This window comes from Nerophis ophidion, linkage group LG09 (genome assembly GCF_033978795.1).
Source record: "Nerophis ophidion isolate RoL-2023_Sa linkage group LG09, RoL_Noph_v1.0, whole genome shotgun sequence".
NCBI lineage: Eukaryota > Metazoa > Chordata > Actinopteri > Syngnathiformes > Syngnathidae > Nerophis > Nerophis ophidion.
Window position 1 is genome coordinate 68743501 of NC_084619.1, and position 22884 is coordinate 68766384.

At 42.1% G+C, this 22884-nt stretch overlaps 1 protein-coding gene across 1 annotated transcript in view; it reads right to left on the reverse strand.

Moving 5' to 3' along the window:
* Positions 1-319: 319 nt before the first annotated feature.
* Positions 320-22884, reverse strand: part of LOC133559674 (GDNF family receptor alpha-1-like) — a 160977-nt gene continuing 138412 nt past the window's right edge. Inside the window, exons 8-10 of the mRNA XM_061911661.1 lie at positions 17819-17994; positions 11370-11417; positions 320-6300 (exon numbers count right to left, since the gene is read on the reverse strand). Coding sequence (XP_061767645.1) covers positions 6178-6300; positions 11370-11417; positions 17819-17994 — 347 coding nt within the window. The 3' untranslated portion in view covers positions 320-6177. The remainder of the gene's footprint in view (positions 6301-11369; positions 11418-17818; positions 17995-22884) is intronic.

The window sequence follows — 22884 nt, forward strand, 5'->3', positions numbered from 1 at the left end:
GACTTTCACTATTATGTTAGATCCACTATGGACTGGACTCTCACTATTATTATGTCCCCACATCTGCGGTCCCCTCCAAGGTTTCTCATTGTCATCCCATTGGGTTGAGTTTTTCCTTGCCCTTATGTGGGATCTGAGTGCCTTGGTGATTAAGGGCTAAACTTTGATTGATTGATTAACTTGTTGCCAATGGTAACATGTGTTAACTCAGGGGGGGCGGAGCTTACATCAATTAAAGCATAGCGGGGGCGGAGCTCTGCATGAACTCCACGTGCATTTGTGCAGTGGGCGGGACTTAGCAAAGGAACCAGGAGTCAAGTTTGTGTGATTTTTTTCCCCAACTTTAATGATCTGTACAACAAATGAGACATTTTCACAAGCAAAGACGACGGCAAAAGAAGCTGAAAAATTAAAAATAAATCAGCAATCGCCTCCTTTTCCTCCGAAAAGCGACAAGTCGGCTCAAACGTGCGTGAGGATGTTCTCCAAACATTCAGACCAGCCTGTCGTGATCCCGACTCTCACTTTCATTATTCCTATTGTCATCATTGTCATGATTATTATTCACCTTCAGAAGAGCAGGGCCAATGTAGAAAAATAAGTGGGTATTTAAGCAAGGAGAGGAGAGTTACTTTGATATATTTGTTGCAGATGCAGAGAAATGTACATTAGTCACGTGGAAAACAATATTCAGAAAAAAACAAACAAGCTTTCATTAAGATGCTCCTCCCACTTTGTTGAACTCCTAAGCTCCTCCCCCTAACGGCAGCAGACCAATGGCTGGCTCGTGCTCGTTTAGGGTAAAAAATTCGACATAATTAGCGCGAGCTCGTCAGTCCCCACAAATTTCATGCAAATTCAAACATCCATCCATTTCCTACCGCTTGTCCCTTTTCAATTTCTGCCGGTTATGTTCAGTCTTGCAACTTTGTTTACTGCGTCCAATCAAATTTGTCTCTGTCAACATCCATCCATCCATTTTTCTGCCGTTTGTCCCTTTTGTGGTGGCAGCGGGGGTGCTGGAGCCTACCTCAGCTGCATTCGGGAAGGAAGGCGGAGTGCACCCTGGACAAGTCGCCACCTCATCACAGGGCCAACACAGCTAGACAGACAACATTCTGTCGACAGTTTAGAAAAACTTATTCAACTTATTTACTTTGTTTTATTTGTGTTGACCAGAGGTGTCGAAGTGGTTTCCACTGAGGGCCACATGGCACTTATGTTTGGTCCCGGAGGGCCGTGTCTAACAGTGAATACTATTATTATAATATTTTCTTATGCATTTTATTAGTAGATATATTTTTTTTAACTATAAAAATAATATATGGTAAATTGTAGAGATGTCCAATAATGGCTTTTTTGCAGATATATTCCGATATTGTCCAACACTTAATTCAGACTTGCCAACCTTGAGACCTCCGAATTCAGGAGATTGTGGGCGGGGTCAGGGTGGGCGGGGCTAAGGGGGTAGGAGTATATTTATATCTAGAATTCACTATATATATATATATATGTATATATATATATATATATATATATATATATATATATATATATGAAATACTTGAATTTCAGTATGTATATCTATCTCTCTCTCTCTCTCTCTCTCTCTCTCTATATATATATATATATATATATATATATATATATATATATATATATATATATATGTATATATAGACATGGGGTTAGGTTGATTGGCAACACTAAATGATCCCTAGTGTGTGAATGTGAGTGTGAATGTTGTCTGTCTATCTGTGTTGGCCCTGCGATGAGGTGGCAACTTGTCCAGGGTGTACACCGCCTTCTGCCCTATTGTAGCTGAGATAGGCACCAGCGCCCCCCGCAACCCCAAAAGGGAATAACCGGTAGAAAATGGATGGATATATATATATATATATATTTCATTTATATGTATTTTTTTCAATTCAAAACATTTATCGGCCGTTAATATCAACAGTCCGATATTATCAGACATCTCTAGTAAATTGCAATGATTTCACCTCAAAATGTAGTGTATATTACTGTAAATCGTAAAAAAAAGGCAGCTCAGTTGCCATAATTTTACTGTAAATTTAAAAAAAAACTGCAATTTTACAATGCAAAGTTTGGCACCTGAGCTGTCAGATTGTTCGATTTTGTTGTTGTTGTTTTTACCGCTAATCAATAGGTGTAGATTTTTGGGTGTATTACTGTAAATGCCGAAACTACACCATGGTTAATTACAGTAAAAAAAAAAAAAAGTATTGTTTTTTTTCATTTTTAAACATTCATCGGACGACAATATCAGGGAGTCCGATTTAATCGGGCATCTCTAGTAAATTGCAAAAATTTCACCTCAAAATGTTGTGTATATTACTGTACGTGGAAAAACAGTACTGCTGTTTTATATGGTAAAAAAAAAAAAAAAAAGAAGAAGCAGCTCAGTTTCACTGTAAAATTTACATTACTTTTTTTTTTACTGTGAATAAAAAAAAATGCAATTTTACAATCAAATTTTGGCACCATTTTTTTTTTTACTGCCAATCAATAAGTGTAGATTGTTGGGTGTATTACTGTAAATGCCAAAACGGCACCAAAGTTTATTACAGTAAAAAAAAAAAAGTAAAACATTTTTAAAAATTGAGAAAAATGCTGTAAAAACCACAATAAATATTACATTTTATTAGAAACAATGTACAATTTGATGGATAACTTGCTTTGAAATAATAATTATTAGTATGCATATCTATTTTTAAAAAATGGTTTGAATGTTTAATCATATATTTTTGCATAATTAGACCTACATAGAGCACTTTTTTTTCTGCCAAAATAGAAATAAATAATACATTTAGTAGGAAAAGTTACGGTACTTTATTGAGACGTATTATTTCCAGGCTTTTGAGGGCCAAAAAAAATGGAGTTTGACACCTGTGGTTTAGAACAATGTCTAACAATATATCCACTATTTATTGATCAAACCACACCTACTTCCTGTTCCTGTCCACAGCGCTAAGCTTTCTGGGTAATATAGTAGCATATAAACGTTTACTTCCGACTTTACACGTATTTGACATTTATTTAGCCACAGTAAGACGATCAGGAAGATGTTTGCATGTGCAATGCTGAGCTAGCAAAGAGGCAGCATTGACATGTTAGAGATGTTGAAGTGTGATGATAATCTCTCATGCACCAACAAAAATGGAGTAAAACAGATCATGAATGAATGTGTAGGAATTAAACAGTATGAGCTGAGAGTACTGCCATCTAGTGTCCACTTTTAAATCCGTGTGCCGTAAAACGAGTAAAACATCAACACTGTTAGTTTTACAAATGATGTTAAAATCCTGTGCTTTTTAGTTCGAGGTTACGAGGAACATTGAAAACAAATTCATAAAAACGTACTATCTTTGAAAATAAAATAAGCTTGTAAAACTTTGCGACTTTCGCCGCAGACTTTCTGAAAAAGCTGCCGTGAATTCAAGTATGCGAGGCCAACAGTCGGAAGAAAAAGAAAAAAAAAAAAAAAAAGGTGAAATCCTGCGGGGACTGAGGAGTGGTTTTTAGAAACTTGACAGACGAGGAGGCGAAAGGAAGGAAGCAAGGAAGGAAGGAGCGGCGTGTGTGTCCTTCGTCTTGAAAAGAACCAAAATCATAAAAAAACAGGAATATAAAAATCCAGAAACATAAAAAAAAACATGAAAGTATTTACAATCTCTTCATCTTGTGCATCTTTCTCTACTTTTGGCAAATGTGGTATGTTGATGGATGTGGGCGTGTCTAATCATCACCAGAGTGAATGTGGGCGTGTCTAATCATCACCAGAGTGAATGTGGGCGTGTCTAATCCTCACCAGGGTGAATGTGGGCGTGTCTAATCCTGACCAGGGGGAATGTGGGCGTGTCTAATCCTCACCAGGGTGAATGTGGGCGTGTCTAAACCTGACCAGAATTAATGTGGGCGTGGCTAATCCACACCAGAGTGAATGTGGGCGTGTCTAATCCTGACCAGAATGAATGTGGGCGTGTCTAATCCGCACCAGAGTGAATGTGGGTGTGTCTAATCCTGACCAGAATGAATGTGGGCGTGTCTAATCCTCACCAGGGTGAATATGGATGTGTCTAATCCTCACCAGGGTGAATGTGGGCGTGTCTAATCCGCACCAGGGTGAATTTGGGCGTGTGTAATCCTCACCAGGGTGAATGTGGGAGTGTCTAATCCTCACCAGGGTGAATATGGGTGTGTCTAATCCTGACCAGAATGGATGTGGGCGTGTCTAATCGGCACCAGAGTGAATGTGGGCGTGTCTAATCCTGACCAGAATGAATGTGGGAGTGTCTAATCCTCACCAGGGTGAATGTGGGCGTGTGTAATCCTCGCCAGGGTGAATGTGGGCGTGTCTAATCCTCACCAGCGTGAATGTGGGCGTGTCTAATCCAAACCAGGGTGAATGTGGGCTGTCTAATCCTCACCAGGGTGAATGTGGGCGTGTCTAATCCTCACCAAAGGGGATGTGGGCGTGTCTAATCCACACCAGAGTGAATATGGTTGTGTCTAATCACCACCAGGGGTAATGTGGGCGTGTCTATACTTCACCAGGGTAATTGTGGGCGTGTCTAATCCACACCAGAGTACATGTGGGCGTGTCTAAACCTCACCAGGGTGAATGTAGGCGTGTCTCTAATCCTCACCAGACTGAATGTGGGAGTGTATAATCCTCACCTGGGTGAATGTGGGCGTGTCTAAACTTCACCAGGGTGAATATGGGCGTGTCTAAACTTCACCAGGGTGAATGTGGGCGTGTCTAATCCACACCAAAGTGAATATGAGCGTGTTTAATCCTCACCAGGGTGGATGTGGGCGTGCCTAATCTTTAAAAGAGTGAATGTGGGTGTGTCTAATCCTCAAAAGAGTGAATGTGGGCGTGTCTAATCCTCAGAAGAGTGAATGTGGGCGTGTTTAATCATCACCAGACTGAATGCGGGCGTGTCTAATCCTCAAAAGAGTGAATGTGGGCGTGTCTAATCCTCAAAAGAGTGAATGTGGGCGTGTCTAATCCTCACCAGACTGAATGTAGGAGTGTATAATCGTCACCTGGGTGAATGTGGGCGTGTCTAAACTTCACTAGGGTGAATATGGGCGTGTCTAAACTTCACCAGGGTGAATGTGGGCGTGTCTAATCCACACCAAAGTGAATATGAGCGTGTTTAATCCTCACCAGGGTGGATGTGGGCGTGCCTAATCTTTAAAAGAGTGAATGTGGGTGTGTCTAATCCTCAAAAGAGTGAATGTGGGCGTGTCTAATCCTCAGAAGAGTGAATGTGGGCGTGTTTAATCATCACCAGACTGAATGCGGGCGTGTCTAATCCTCAAAAGAGTGAATGTGGGCGTGTCTAATCCTCAAAAGAGTGAATGTGGGCGTGTCTAATCCTCACCAGACTGAATGTAGGAGTGTATAATCGTCACCTGGGTGAATGTGGGCGTGTCTAAACTTCACTAGGGTGAATATGAGCGTGTCTAAACTTCACCAGGGTGAATATGGGCGTGTCTAAACTTCACCAGGGTTAATGTGGGCGTGTCTAATCCACACCAAAGTGAATATGAGCGTGTCTAATCCTCACCAGAGGGAATATGGGTGTGTCTAATCCTGACCAGAATGAATGTGGGCGTGTCTAATCTTCACCAGAGTGAATGTGAGGCGTGTCTAATCCTGACCAGAATGAATGTGGGCGTGTCCAATCCTCGTCAGAGTGAATGTGGGTGTGTCTAATCCTGACCAGAATGAATGTGGGCGTGTCTGATCCTGACCAGAATGAATGTGGGCGTGTCTAATCCTCACCAGAGTGAATGTGGGCGTGTCTAATCCTCGCCAGAATGGGTGTGGGCGTGTCTAATCCTGACATGGGTGAATGTGGGCATGTCTAATCCTCATCAGAGTAAATGTGGGGGTGTCTGATCCTCACCAGAACAAAAGTGGTCTTTTTTAATCATCAGCGGAGCAAAAGTGGGCGTGCCAAATCCTCGCCAGAGCAAATGTGGGCGTGTGTAATCCTCGCCAGAGCAAATGTGGGCGTACCTAACCCTGATTGGAGCTTTATTTTGCGTGGATGCACAAACTCAAGGTGTACTTGACGAGGTTTAATGAGGAAGAAAAACAAGGGGAGGAAGTGTGACACCTGACGTCGCCATGACAACGCGTCAGTGAGTCCACAGCCACACCACAGGGGGCAGCAGAGCGGGCAGCAGAGCGCCGGCTCGTCTGGAGGGGGCAGAGTTTCCCGCGATGGAGTTGGACACGCTCGGACCGTCGATCTGAGGGTCCTGGAAGGGATGACATCTTTGTTAGTCACGCTAACCACGCCCTCTTTGGTTACCTAGCAACCGTCCATCACTCAGACTGAACTCCTTGTTGGGAAAAGTGCATTGTGGGTTTCATATTTATAAATTGTGATCACATTAATAAACTAATAAAAATGGAATGTCTTGTTAAATAATACCGTCAATTTTAAGACTATAAAATGCTACTTTCTTTTCTACGCGTTGACCCCTGCGGCTTATAAAACGGCGCGGCTCATTAATGGATTTTTAAAGCAAAGAGTTTTCATGAAACACATGCAAAGACACTTCAACGTGTTTGTTGTTGTTTGTGCTCGGGCGCCCTCTTTTGGACACGTTCGCTCACTGCAGGTATGTGTTTACTGCTGTTTAAAGCTTTGAACCGGAAGTAGAAATTCATAGTGTTTCTACTTCCTTCATTCACCACTTCAATCAATTTATGTAATTTTTTTTAATATAACTTAAACAATTCTTACTTACAATGTCCGTAGGAGTGTTTTCATGCATATTTTTACGTAATGTAATCAAGCTAGCGTCAATAGCATTAGCTAATATACTAATACGTTTAGTATTATTAACGTACAATGGCATTATTTTTGTATTATTTCACTTTCACAAATTCCTCAGTAAATTCACTAAAACGTCACCGTGGAGTTTTGCTGCTGTATAAAGATTTGAAACGATTTGTAAAGCTGATTGGAGAGCTAGCTTGCGCAGCTAGGGGGTCCATGACCATGACTTCTGTTTTGTTTGATCAGCCGTTTTACTGCCCTGTTACAGACATTGTTTGGATATAATAAAGGTATGTAAATAAACATTTACAGATTATTCCTGGAACTCATTTCACAACATACATATCCTCGGCTTATAGTCTGGTGCGACTAATATATGGAAATATTTTTCATATATCGGTATGCTCTTTATTCCGGAAAACACGGTAGAACATGTGATGTTTTGGAAATGTTATTAGCACCATCCGACCTTTGAGGGATTACACAATCAGATTGTACACTCTATTTGATGAGGAAATGTGCAAACTCAGCAAGCTTTGCTTAAAAAAAAAATTACAAAAATTGTCTGTTTTACTGTTAGTCAAATATTATCCCTATTATTCCAAAACCATCAGATAAGATTTAGTTAAATGGACGAATTATATATTGATTTTATGTCATCACTGTTCCTTGTTTTGTTACCACGGGCTCAGCAATAAATAAATAAATGAATAAATACATTTTTCCATAGATGTATTCATCTTCTTAGACACGACACAACTAACTCAAAGGTTGTTTTATTCAAACAAAATGTCACAGTGTGTGTGTGTGTGTGTGTGTGTGTGTGTGTGTGTGTGTGTGTGTGTGTGTGTGTGTGTGTGTGCGTGCAAGCAGAAGTCTTGCTAATGAAGCTACGAGCTAACTGCGAGGTCATCTCCTGCAGACCTCCCTGCCTGCATGAAATGTCAACTCAGCGTTTTATTATTCTTATTATGATAAAACGACATTTACCGTGAACTTTAAGAGTCTCCTCAGCAACGCGTTCACGCCTCAAACGGCGTCCGACGTAGGCGGGACCGCCAGCGCAAGAGGTCATGTGACTTCCTGGGATGATTTTAGCACTCACCACTTTAAGGGAAATGTGTGTGTGTGTGTGTGTTCTGGCAATGCTGACTTAATGAGGACATCGCTCTGTTTACACACCTTTAGGGGACCTCTGATGGTATGTGGACAAAAAAACAGGTCCCCTGAAGGGAAACCTTTTCAAATGATAGTCAGATCCATTCTGAACGATATGAACTCTTTTTACCCCAGGGTCTCCATTTTACCGCATTTTTTTATGCCTCCACAACCTGTAGAAAGTGTGGTCCCCACAAGTTCTGAACAAAAACTTTGTCCCCATTCCAAATGATAACCAGTGTGTGTGTGTGTGTGTGTGTGTGTGTGTGCTGGCAATGCTGACTTAATGGGGATATTGCTCTGTTTACACACCTTTAGGGGACTTCTGACGGTATGGGGACCACAAAAACAGGTCCCCTATAGGGAAACCTTTTTAAATGATAGTCAGATCCATTCTGAAGATGCCTAAGTGATTTTTGAGCTTTGGCCCATAAATCATGTTTACTGGTTAGTTTGAGTGTGAGACATTTGAACAGAAGCCCCCTAATCGGGCTTTAGCTGGTATTGCACTCGCTCTTTTAAATGGTCCTTAGTAGTCACGTACAAATTTGTGTGAATTGTGCAAAATTCCTGAAATTTGGTCCCCATGAAACATATTAACTTCTTCTCCCCAGGGTCCCAGTAAGTATGATCAGCACATTACTTCATCAATCCAGAGATTTAATGACGTGTATGAGCTAACTGGGCAGTGGCCATTTTACCGCATTTTTTTTATGCCTCCACAACCTGTAGAAAGGGTGGTCCCCACAAATTCTGAACAAAAACTTTGTCCCCATTCCAAATGATAACCAGTGTGTGTGTGTGTGTGTGTGTGCTGGCAATGCTGACTTAATGGGGACATCGCTCTGTTTACACACCTTTAGGGGACCTCCGACGGTATGGGGACAAAAAAACAGGTCCCCTGAAGGGAAACCTTTTTAAATGATAGTCAGATCCATTCTGAACCATATGAACTCTTTTTCCCCCAGGGTCTCCATTTTACCGCATTTTTTTTCATGCCTCCACAACCTGTAGAAAGTGTGGTCCCCACAAGTTCTGAACAAAAACTTTGTCCCCATTCCAAATGATAACCAGGGTGTGTGTGTGTGTGTGTGTGCGTGCGTGTGTGTGTGTGTGTGTGTGTGTGTGTGTGTGTGTGTGTGTGTGTGTGTGTGCGTGTGTGTGTGTGCTGGCAATGCTGACTTAATGGGGACATCGCTCTGTTTACTCACCTTTAGGGGACTTCTGACGGTATGGGGCCCAAAAAAACAGGTCCCCTAAAGGGAAACCTTTTTAAATGATAGTCAGATCCATTCTAAAGATGCCTAAGTGATTTTTAAGCTATGGCCCATAAAACATGTTTACTAGTGAGTTTGAGTGTGAGACATTTGCACAGAAGCCCCCTCATCGGGCTGTAGTCGATACTGCACGCGTTTTTTTAAATGGTCCTCAGTAGTCACGTACAAATGTGTGTGAATTGTGCAAAATTATTTAAATGTGGTCCCCACGAACCATATGAACTCTTTTTCCCCAGAGTCCCCAGTAAGTATGAACAGCACATTACTTCATCAATCCAGAGATTTAATGACGTGTATGAGCTAACTGGGCAGTGGGCATTTTACCACATTTTTTTATGCCCTCACAACCTGTAGAAAGGGTGGTCCCCACAAGTTCTGAACAAAAACTTTGTCCCCATTCCAAATGATAACCAGTGTGTGTGTGTGTGTTGGCAATGCTGACTTAATGGGGATATTGCTCTGTTTACACACCTTTAGGGGACTTCTGACGGTATGGGGACCACAAAAACAGGTCCCCTATAGGGAAACCTTTTTAAATGATAGTCAGATCCATTCTGAAGATGCCTAAGTGATTTTTAAGCTTTGGCCCATAAAAAATGTTTACTGGTTAGTTTGAGTGTGAGACATTTGAACAGAAGCCCTCTAATCGGGCTTTAGCTGGTATTGCACTCGCTCTTTTAAATGGTCGTTAGTAGTCACGTACAAATTTGTGTGAATTGTGCAAAATGATTTAAATTTGGTGCCCATGAACCAATGTATCGATCCGTTGTGGTGAAGAAGGAGCTGAGCCGGAAGGCAAAGCTCTCAATTTACCGGTCGATCTACGTTCCCATCCTCACCTATGGTCATGAGCTTTGGGTCATGACCGAAAGGATAAGATCACGGGTACAAGCGGCCGAAATGAGTTTCCTCCGCCGGGTGGCGGGGCTCTCCCTTAGAGATAGGGTGAGAAGCTCTGCCATCCGGGAGGAGCTCAACGTAAAGCCGCTGCTCCTCCACATCGAGAGGAGCCAGATGAGGTGGTTCGGGCATCTGGTCAGGATGCCACCCGAACGCCTCCCTAGGGATGTGTTTAGGGCACGTCCAGCTAGTAGGAGGCCATGGGGAAGACCCAGGACACGTTGGAAAGACTATGTCTCCCGGCTGGCCTGGGAACGCCTCGGGATCCCCCGGGAAGAGCTAGACGAAGTGGCTGGAGATAGGGAAGTCTGGGCTTCCCTGCTTAGGCTGCTGCCCCCGCGACCCGACCTCGGATAAGCGGAAGATGATGGATGGATGGATGGATGGATGGCCCATGAACCATATGTACTCTGTTTCCCCAGGGTCCCCAGTAAGTATGATCAGCACATTACTTCATCAATCCAGAGATTTAAAGACGTGTATGAGCTAACTGGGCAGTGGGCATTTTACCACATTTTTTTATGCCCTCACAACCTGTAGAAAGGGTGGTCCCCACAAGTTCTGAACAAAAACTTGGTCCCCATTCCAAATGATAACCAGTGTGTGTGTGTGTGTGTGTGTTGGCAATGCTGACTTAATGGGGATATTGCTCTGTTTACACACCTTTAGGGGACTTCTGACGGTATGGGGACCACAAAAACAGGTCCCCTATAGGGAAACCTTTTTAAATGATAGTCAGATCCATTCTGAAGATGCCTAAGTGATTTTTAAGCTTTGGCCCATAAAAAATGTTTACTGGTTAGTTTGAGTGTGAGACATTTGAACAGAAGCCCCCTAATCGGGCTTTAGCTGGTATTGCACTAGCTCTTTTAAATGGTCCTTAGTAGTCACGTACAAATTTGTGTGAATTGTGCAAAATGATTTAAATTTGGTGCCCATGAACCATATGTACTCTGTTTCCCCAGGGTCCCCAGTAAGTATGAACAGCACATTACTTCATCAATCCAGAGATTTAAAGACGTGTATGAGCTAACTGGGCAGTGGCCATTTTACCACATTTTTTTATGCCCTCACAACCTGTAGAAAGGGTGGTCCCCACAAGTTCTGAACAAAAACTTGGTCCCTATTCCAAATGATAACCAGTGTGTGTGTGTGTGTGTGTGTGTGTGTGTGTGTGTGTGCGTGTGTGTGTGTGTGTGTAACTCACCACACAGAAGATGCTGTCAGTCGTCGAGTTGGATTTTAATTTCTGAGCCTGGTGAAGGGGAAAAAAAAAAAAGACAATTGACTTCAACAAAATATCTTTAAAAAATTTCAGAATGATCAGAAGTTGTGTAACTAACTGTTAATGAATGCAAAAGTGGACTCAGAGGAAACGTATGAACGTTTCAATTGTTTTCCTGTTCGAAAAGGTTGAGAAATGTTTTGACTAAGGAAAAAAGTTGATTTGTAAAACAAACGTTTTATTTTGTAGGAGTGTCAATATCAACACTTTAGTTCAGCAAAAACTAACATGGCAAAATAAGGTAGCATAGTTTTATCCAGTACTTTTTTAACAATAAGTTGTAATGGCCTTGTATTTTCTAGTACAGTAGTATTTATAGTACAGTTGTAGTAGTATCAGTAATGTTGTAGTAGAAATAGTACAGTAGTATTAATAGTACAGTTGCAGAAGTACTAGTATCTTTGTAGTAGAAATAGCTAAATAGTGTTACTAGAGTAGTAGTAGTAGTTGTACAGTACTAATAGTTCAATAGTGTTAGTAGAGTAGTATTAGTAGTTGTACAGTACTAATAGTACAGTGATATTAGTAGTGCAGTAGTAGCAGTAGAGTAGAAGTGCAGTTATAGTACAGTAGTAGTATTAGCAGTATAGTTGTAGTATTAGTAGTTTAGTAATAGTAGTTTTAAAAGTTCAGTAGTATTATTTGTAATTCAGTCGTAGCATTCGCAATACAGTAGTAGTGGTAGTTCAGTCATAGTATTAGTAGTTTAATGATAGTATCAGCAGTACGGTGGTAGTATTAGTAGTTTAATAGTTGTAGTATTAATAGTTCAGTAGTAGTATTAGTTTTTAAGTCGTAGTATTAGCAGCACAGTATGAGTAGTTCAGTCATAGTATTAACAGTACTGAGGTAGTATTAGTTGTTCAGATGTAGAATTAGCAGCACAGTATTAGTAGTAGTAGTTCAGTCATAGTATTAACAGTACAGTGGTAGTATTAGTTGTTCAGATGTAGTATTAGCAGCACAGTATTAGTAGTAGTAGTACAGTCATAGTATCAGCAGTACAGTGGTAGCAATAGTAGTTCAGTCGTAGTACTAGCAGTACAGTAGTAGTAGTAATTCAGTCATTCTGTTAGCAGAACAGTAGTAGTACTAGTAGTTCAATCGTAGTATTAGCAGTACAGTAGGAGTATTAATAGTTCCGTCTTAGTATTAGCAGTACAGTGGTAGCATTAGTAGTTTAGTAGTAGTATTAACAGTACAGTAGTTGTAGTAGTAGTAGTAGTAATAGTAGTAGTAGTAGTAGTACAGTAGTAGTAGTAGTAGTAGTAGTAGTATTTCAGTTGTAGCATTATCAGTACAGTGGTAGCATTAGTAGTTCAGTCATAGCATTAGCAGTACAGTAGTAGTAGTAGTAGTAGTATTGGTAGTAGTAGTTCAGTCTTAATATTTGCAGTACCATGGTAGCATTAGTAGTTCAGTCGTACTATTAGCATTACAGTAGTACTTCAGTCATAGCATTATTAGTACAGTATTAGTAATTCAGACGTAGTATTAGCGTTACAGTAGTAATAGTAGAAGTATTTCAGTTGTAGTAGTAGCAGTGCAGTTGTAGCATTTGTAGTTCAGTCCTAGCATTAGCAGTTCAGTAGTGGTAGTCGTAGTTCAGTCGTAGCATTAGTAGTTCAGTCATAGTATTATTAGTACAGTAGTAGTAATTCAGATGTAGTATTAGCAGTACAGCCGTATTAGTAGTTCAGTCGTAGTATTAGCAGTACAGTGGTAGCGTTAGTAGTTTAGTAATAGTAGAATTAATAGTTCAGTAGTATTATTAGTAGTTCAGTCGTAGTATTACCAGCAGAGTGGTAGCATTAGTCGTCATAGTATTACCAGTACAGTAGTAGTAGTTTAGGAATAGTAGCATTAATAATTCAGTAGTAGTATTAGTAGTTCAGTCATAGTGTTACCAGTACAGTGGTAGTATTAGTAGTTTAATAGTTGTAGTATTAATAGTTCAGTAGTAGTATTAGTTTTTAAGTCGTAGTATTAGCAGCACAGTATGAGTAGTTCAGTCATAGTATTAACAGTACTGAGGTAGTATTAGTTGTTCAGATGTAGAATTAGCAGCACAGTATTAGTAGTAGTAGTTCAGTCATAGTATTAACAGTACAGTGGTAGTATTAGTTGTTCAGATGTAGTATTAGCAGCACAGTATTAGTAGTAGTAGTACAGTCATAGTATCAGCAGTACAGTGGTAGCAATAGTAGTTCAGTCGTAGTACTAGCAGTACAGTAGTAGTAGTAATTCAGTCATTCTGTTAGCAGAACAGTAGTAGTACTAGTAGTTCAATCGTAGTATTAGCAGTACAGTAGGAGTATTAATAGTTCCGTCTTAGTATTAGCAGTACAGTGGTAGCATTAGTAGTTTAGTAGTAGTATTAACAGTACAGTAGTTGTAGTAGTAGTAGTAGTAATAGTAGTAGTAGTAGTAGTACAGTAGTAGTAGTAGTAGTAGTAGTAGTATTTCAGTTGTAGCATTATCAGTACAGTGGTAGCATTAGTAGTTCAGTCATAGCATTAGCAGTACAGTAGTAGTAGTAGTAGTAGTATTGGTAGTAGTAGTTCAGTCTTAATATTTGCAGTACCATGGTAGCATTAGTAGTTCAGTCGTACTATTAGCATTACAGTAGTACTTCAGTCATAGCATTATTAGTACAGTATTAGTAATTCAGACGTAGTATTAGCGTTACAGTAGTAATAGTAGAAGTATTTCAGTTGTAGTAGTAGCAGTGCAGTTGTAGCATTTGTAGTTCAGTCCTAGCATTAGCAGTTCAGTAGTGGTAGTCGTAGTTCAGTCGTAGCATTAGTAGTTCAGTCATAGTATTATTAGTACAGTAGTAGTAATTCAGATGTAGTATTAGCAGTACAGCCGTATTAGTAGTTCAGTCGTAGTATTAGCAGTACAGTGGTAGCGTTAGTAGTTTAGTAATAGTAGAATTAATAGTTCAGTAGTATTATTAGTAGTTCAGTCGTAGTATTACCAGCAGAGTGGTAGCATTAGTCGTCATAGTATTACCAGTACAGTAGTAGTAGTTTAGGAATAGTAGCATTAATAATTCAGTAGTAGTATTAGTAGTTCAGTCATAGTGTTACCAGTACAGTGGTAGTATTAGTAGTTTAGTTGTAGTGTTAGCAGTGCAGTAGTAGTACTAATAGTTTAGTAATAGTAGTATTATTAATTCAGTAGTGGTGTAGTTCAGTTGTAGTATTACCAGTACAGTGGTAGCATTAGTAGTTTAGTCATAGTATTAGCAGTACAGTAGTAGTAGTTTAGTAATAGTAGTATTAATAATTCAGTTGTAGTATTAGTTGTTCAGTCGTAGTATTAGCAGTACAGTGGTAGTAGTAGTAGTAGTAGTAGTTGCTTGATGGGAAACCTCAAATTTAGTCGCATGCCAGGGCATCGTAAAAGTTGTTAGTGAGATTATCGATAGAACCCACATAATCTGGGAATGGTACCGTCACCGAAGGCAGTAAACCAGCAAGAATCGTAGTTGTGACAACATTAATGTTGCGGCTGCTAAAGCAGTGCTTATTAGTAGCTTGTTAACAATGAGTCAGAACTTTTATAAGGTAATGATCAGACGTTACTTTAGTGTACGGGAGTATCATAACTTTGGAGGTGGTGACACCCCGGACAAGGACTCGGTCTATCGTATTACCGTTGCAACTATGCGATAGTTCGCCAGAGAGACCGGTGTTATGTTGACATTACACGCTGCATTAGAGGAACAGACTGCTGGTCTCAATGTTACTTGGTGTGTAGCAAGATGAACATACAGCTAAAGTGGAAAAGAAAGACAGCCCCTCAAGAAACTGAACATCACTCGGCTAACCCCAACATGGAGGTGCTACCACAGAGCGTCCAGGAAAGTCTGTCCAACATAGAACAGGAGCGCCGCGGCTTGGAGGAGGAATGAAAGTCCTTCCTTGAGGCCGTCTACAGTACTGCTGCTCATACCAGTGGTTTCGTGTGGAGGAAAGGCCGTGTTTAGTGTGATGGAAAAGAGGAAGACATTCAGAAGCTGTACAAGACCCGCAAGGATCACCTTGAACGAGATCAGCAGCAAAAAGGAACAGGACTTCCACCAGACAAGGCAACTTCTCCAGCAGAACCTGCCGAAGACGAAGAATGACTGGTGTGAAAAGAAGGCTGAGGATCTACAAGCAGCAGCCGAGAACCATGACAAGAAGAAACTTCATCAGGGCCTCATACTGTTTGAGGACCTAAGGCATCTGGTTCAACCCCAGTCTAGATATTTTAACCAATTGACCCTGCTAACAGAGAAGGCAGTTACACTTGCTCACTGGACAGATCATTGCAAGAGTGCCCTAAACCTTTTCTGAAAAGCTAAATGATCACTGCCACAACTAGCAGTGAAAGATTTGATTAGAGATCTCCCTTCTAATGCTGAGCTTGCCAAGGCTTCAAATCAGACAACTCCTGGAAAGGCAACAGGTGCAGATGGAATTACTGCTGACACATACAAGATTAGAGGTGGCATACTCCTTGAGAAATTGACGGCCCTGTTCAGGTCCATCGAGGAAACTGGAAGAGTCCCACAAGACTTCAAAGATGCATCTATCGTGCACGGAAACATGGGGAAAGGAGACGAGACATCCTAAGACAACAACGGTGGGATATCACTCCTGTGCATCACTGGGAAGATTCTTGCCACCGTCATCCTCAACAGACTCATCAGTCACATCGCTGAGATCATCGGCAGGGGCACCGGTGACATGGTCTTTGCTCTCCGTCAGCTGCAAGAGAAAAGCGGTGAGCAGGAGCTCCATGTGGTATTTATAGATCTCACCAAGGTCTTTGATACCGTGAGCCGGAACGGCCCCTGATTCTGCAGACGTTGCTGACACCACTGATCGCCTCTTTCCATGACGGCATGCAAGCCAGAGTCCAAGAGAACGGTGAAACCTCTTATCCCTTCCAGGTGAGCAATGGAGTAAAGCAGGGCTGTGTGCTTTCCCAGACCTTATTCTCTCTCCTGTTTTCATTGATGATGTTTGATGCCTTCAGTGACAGAGGTGTGTACATTCAGTTCCGCACTTATCAGAAACTCTTCAACATGCCGAGACTTCAAACGAAAACCAAAGTGTTCGAGGCCACAATACCTGAATTCCTATTCGCGAAGAAAAGTGCACTGGTTTCACACTCCCACAAATACATACAGTTCTTGATGGATTGCTTTGCAGCTGCCTGAAGGCCATTCGGACTGGCAATCAGTCTGGGAAAGACTAAAGCCATGGTTTAGTCCGCACCATTAGCTCAAGACTGTGGAAAAGCTCTGCTAACTGGGTACCACAGTTAAAAACAATAGATCCCTGATTTCAGCGCATTGGGAAAGCAAGCGCAGCCTTCGGCCGACTGATAAAGAGACTCTAGCGAGTCTACGGCATGCGTTCTCCACCAATACTGCCGTGTACATAGCCGGGGTCCTGAGTGTACCTATCTATTGCGAGACATGGACCCCTTACCGCCGGCACATCAAACCGCTCGAGCAGTTTTACTGGCCTTGTCTGCGGAAGATCAGCAAAATCAGGTGTCTGTCCTCCAGGTTCTGGAAAAGTGTGACCTTCCCTGCATCGGGTGTTTGATCATCAAGTGCCAACTGAGATGGAGAGGACGTAGTATCCACATGGAAGTTGACAGGATTCCAAAGATGCTGCTATATGGACAATTGAAACAGGGGCATCACGGCCAGGGAAGACCCCTCTAAAGGTATAAAGACACCCTGAAGGCAAACCTTAAGAAGTGCAACTTCACTGTGAACTCTTTGGAAGCAACAGTCCACGACCAAGCCCTGGAGGCACCAGTGTGAACAAGGCATGAAGGATCTTGAAACCAACAGAGCAATCACCATTCAGTCAAAGAAGGAAACAGAGTTCCGCTTTGGGTTCCTTCCCTTGGAGCAGCTGTGGCAGACTGGTCTTCATTCTCAGACGAGGACCCAGCAATATTACTAGTAGAAGTATTAGTAGTTCAATAATAGTATTGGTAGGAGTAGGAGTAGTGGTTTGGGGCTCTGAAGCTCTAAATCAAAGATGAGGCTTTAACCTTTACTTGGCTAGAAAGTAAATATGATTAGAATAATTCTAATGTTTCGTATTTACAATTCAAAAAGACATCAACTCGGAACAAATGCAGTCCTGTTTGGGTTCTGCCTAATACCTGGATGCTCCCAAAAGTCACATTAGCATGAGGAATATTTTTATATTTCCATACACAGCCCATGGAAACATTTACTCATTGTTTACTCATGAGAAAAAGCCCTGAGGCCTGCAAACTGTGGGTGTGTGGGTGTGTGTGGGTGTGGGTGTGTGTGTATGTGTGTGTGTGTATGCGTGTGTGTGCTGCACCTGTAAACTTCCACAGAAGTGGTATATTCCAGTGTCTGTGTTGATGTGATTGTCGATGTTGTTGCGTTGGCGGTTGCGTTGGTACGGCGAGGTGATGGCACTGGTGGTCTGGGCAGGTGACATAGGTGGCCGCACCCCGATATCTGTCCCGTTCCCGAAAGCCTGGATGGCATTACCTGCAGGCAACACAACATGTTGACATTACATCACTCCTGATCTCATGTTGTGTATATGACACAGTCTTTTCGACAAGAAAAAGAGGTTCGGGGGAGCCTGGCTGCCCTAATGGAACCATCGCAGCGGGTTACGTGCGGGACTCCTGGATCTCATGGAGGATCATGTGCCTCTCAGCTCTTTCCATCGAGGACGTGGAAGACATCTACCTATTTGGAGCTGCGATCACGGGGCACTTGCTGATTGGGCTGGGCATTGCTCTGGTGTATCGACAAATTCGGAAGACGATGGCAGCCACTCAAGGGGCCCAACAGCTGTTCAACGCAATGGAAGGATTGGGTCGGGCTGTGGGAACACAGACTTGTGCGATTTCTGAGTTGAATCGCAAAATGGATCTCATCTTGGAAAAGTTTGCAGAGAAGGAATAATTAATTGGAACTAAAAGAGGTCCAGCACGGACAAGCAGAGAAGACGAGTCAATGTTTTGTCTTCTCGAAGGAAAACAACTTTTGATCTACAATTCGGACTCCCTGAATGGCCTTGCCATGGAGCAGGCTGTTCTGAAGAAAATCTCCCGAAGACTTCTCAAAGACAGACGCTTTTGACCTTCCTTTTTGTCAACAACATCTGTAGCCGAACATTATCGGCCAAAGCCATACAAAAACACTTCACCTCTCCCGAGTTAATTGGGCATGCGCACACAAATCAACACCCTCACCAACGCTTATCTCCTCCGGGGTTGTGAAATGGCCGAGCGGCGCTACAGAGCGAACAGCGGGCCTGCGCAAACCCACCCCTCCCTCTGTTGCAAGTTGGTGTGATATATTTATGTTTAATGTGTGCCATGCTATGTGAGGTTTTTTTCCTTGGACTCAGACTAGACCTCTGCTGAGGGTCTAGCCTTGGACTGATATTTTTTTACTACCCCCCCCTTTCCTAATGCCACCCTTTTCTTATCTTTTTAAGGAGCGCTGTAACCGGCTGATCCGTCGGCGGTCTCGTCTTGTCCCCCCCCCCCCTGTAACGTGTGTCTGCTCTTAGCGGGACTGTGCCGAAAATGTAATTTCAGTTCTGATGTGTACATGTTGGAACGGACAAATAAAAATGATTCTGATTCTGATTCTGATGTTGCTGTTTTGTGTTGTACTGTTTTCTCAGGAGTTGAAGTACCTATGAGTCTTGTTCACGAGTGAGGGAAGAGTGGATCGTGAGATCGACAGGCGGATCGGTGCGGCGTCTTCAGTAATGCGGACGTTGTACCGATCCGTTGTGGTGAAGAAGGAGCTGAGCCGGAAGGCAAAGCTCTCAATTTACCGGTCGATCTATGTTCCCATCCTCACCTATGGTCATGAGCTTTGGGTCATGACCGAAAGGATAAGATCACGGGTACAAGCGGCCCAAATTAGTTTCCAGGTCTCTCCCTTAGAGATAGGGTGAGAAGCTCTGCCATCCGGGAGGAACTCAAAGTAAAGCCGCTCCTCCTCCACATCGAGAGGAGCCAGATGAGGTGGTTCGGGCATCTGGTCAGGATGCCACCCGAACGCCTCCCTAGGGAGGTGTTTAGGGCACGTCCAACCGGTAGGAGGCCACGGGGAAGACCCAGGACACGTTGGGAAGACTATGTCTCCCGGCTAGCCTGGGAACGCCTCGGGATCCCCCAGGAAGAGCTAGACGAAGTGGCTGGGGAGAGGGAAGTCTGGGTTTCCCTGCTTAGGCTGTTGCCCCCGCGACCCGACCTCGGATAAGCGGAAGATAATGGATGGATGGATGGATGGATGGATGTTTTCTCATTAAGGTCCTCCTTTCTCCCGTGTTGAATGAAGTAATAACAACCCTGCCTGTGCAACATTCTTCCCTTAACCTAAGTCGTTCAATGCCTTCCTCCAAATGTGATTACGGTTAAAACTTACTCAACTCAAATTCTTCCATTCACTTGAATACTTCTGTTCTTATTACACGCCTGGAAGGCTGAAATAAGTCCATAGCCCCTAGAAGGTGAAACAGTGTATTGAAGTTTGGATGCCGTGTACACCACACAAAATAAAATGATACAAGAATAATTCCAGTGCCCCAGAAGGTGAAACAGTGTACACCAAACACAATAAGATGGTAAAAAAAGTACCGTATTTCCTTGAATTGCCGCCGGGTATATAGTATGCACCTGACTAGAATTACTGCCGGGTCAAACTTGTTTCGCAAAATAATTAGCGCATGCTTAGCATTACCGCCGGCTCACGATTAACACCGGGTCAAACTCCATCCATCCATTCATTTTCTACCACTTATTCCCTTTCGGGGTCGCGGGGGGCGCTGGCGCCTATCTCGGCTACAATCGGGCGAAAGGCGGGGTACACCCTGGACAAGTCGCCACCTCATCGCAGGGCCAACACAGATAGACGGACAACATTCACACTCACATTCACACACTAGGGCCCATTTAGTGTTGCCAATCAACCTCATTTCGCAAAATATTATTTTTATTAGCGCATGTCTAGAATTTCCGCCGGGTCAAACTCGTCACGTCACGAGTGACACTTCACCTGTCATCATTTTCAAAATGGAGGACGCTGATTTCAATAGTTAGAAATGGCATAAAGGGAAGAAGATTAAGAGCTATTCAGTAGGATTTAAGGTCCAAGCTATTGAATATGCTAAAAAGAACAGTAAGCAGCTATGTTTTATTAATATACCGTAGCTGCGTGTGTCAAATATGAGTCATTAAATGACTCCCGCCTCCTGGTGGTAGAGGGCGCTAGTGATCCTTCTTGCGACTACCAGTTGCAGAAGAAGTGACAACAAGCAGCAAGAGTGAGCAGCGATCGTTTATTTTTTCCTCCCCCTTGCACTTTTAACATGGAGGATTACATATCTAAAATATAACAGTTTTCTAAACTGGACTTTCAATCGAAGCAGGAGGTAATAAAGGAAGATGTCCATCAAGACAGAGACTTTCAAAACTGAAGAAAGATAAGGAAGACTTCTATAAACAAGTTATCGATGCTTTTGATCAGAAGGAGCTGCGCATGGACTTAGTTTATAAGTAAAGGTAAGACCATAATAATGTTTTTTTTAATTAAATGTGCTTTTCATGATGGTATTCTTACATCACACTCAAATTTATAAGCGCAGGCCTAAATTTACCGCATGCCTTTGGTAAGCACCGCAGTGAGAAAAGGTTTTAAATTAATTAGCGCCCCCGCGCCAATTCAAGGAAATATGGTAAGTCCAGTGCCACAGGATTGTGAGTTAAGGGTCTTGCTCAAGGACACAAGGGCCGTCACTTGGATGAGAAGCTGGATTCGCACCCGGAACCCTCGAGTTTCTGAACGCTCTTCCATCCAAGCCACTTATGATTTTCTGAGAAGTCCATCAAATTCTAATAACCTTGGTGACTTGATTCTATTATTTCCGCTATTTCATCTCATTTTTCCTTGACTACATTTCACTTTTCCTTCTTCATATTCTTGCATTCCATAGTCCAAATATTTAAGATGTTCTTTATATTTCTGCACTCTCACACTATTATGTTACATCCACTATAGACTGGACTCTCACTATTATGTTAGATCCACTATGGACTGGACTATCACTATTATGTTAGATCCACTATGGACTGGACTCTCACACTATTATGTTAGATTCACTATGGACTGGACTCTCACACTATTATGTTAGATCCACTATGGACTGGACTCTCACTATTATGTTGGATCCACTATGGACTGGACTCTCTCACTATTATGTTAGATCCACTAAGGACTGGACTCTCACACTATTATTTTAGATCCACTATGGATTGGACTCTTACTATTATGTTAGATCCACTATGGACTGGACTCTCACACTATTATGTTACATCCACTATGGACTGGACTCTCACATTATTATGTTAGATCCACTATGGATTGGACTCTCTCACTATTATGTTAGATCCACTAAGGACTGGACTCTCACACTATTATTTTAGATCCACTATGGATTGGACTCTTACTATTATGTTAGATCCACTATGGACTGGACTCTTACTATTATGTTGGATCCACTATGGACTGGACTCTCTCACTATTATGTTAGATCCACTAAGGACTGGACTCTCACACTATTATTTTAGATCCACTATGGATTGGACTCTTACTATTATGTTAGATCCACTATGGACTGGACTCTCTCACTATTATGTTAGATCCACTAAGGACTGGACTCTCACACTATTATGTTAGATCCACTATGGATTGGACTCTTACTATTATGTTAGATCCACTATGGACTGGACTCTCACACTATTATGTTACATCCACTATGGACTGGACTCTCACACTATTATGTTAGATCCACTATGGACTGGACTCTCACACTATTATGTTAGATCCCGTATGGACTAGACTCTCACACTATTATGTTAGATCCACTATGGACTGGACTCTCTCACTATTATGTTAGATCCACTAAGGACTGGACTCCCACACTATTATTTTAGATCCACTATGGACTGGACTCTTACTATTATGTTAGATCCACTATGGACTGGACTCTCACACTATTATGTTAGATCCACTAAGGACTGGACTCTCACACTATTATTTTAGATCCACTATGGACTGGACTCTTACTATTATGTTAGATCCACTATGGACTGGACTCTCACACTATTATGTTAGATCCACTATGGACTGGACTCTTACTATTATGTTAAATCCATTATAGACTGGACTCTCACACTATTATGTTAGATCCATTATGGAATGGACTCTCACTATTATGTTAGATCCACTATGGACTGGACTCTCACTATTATGTTAGATCCACTATGGACTGGACTCTTACTATTATGTTAGATCCACTATGGACTGGACTCTCACTATTATGTTAGATCCACTATGGACTGGACTCTT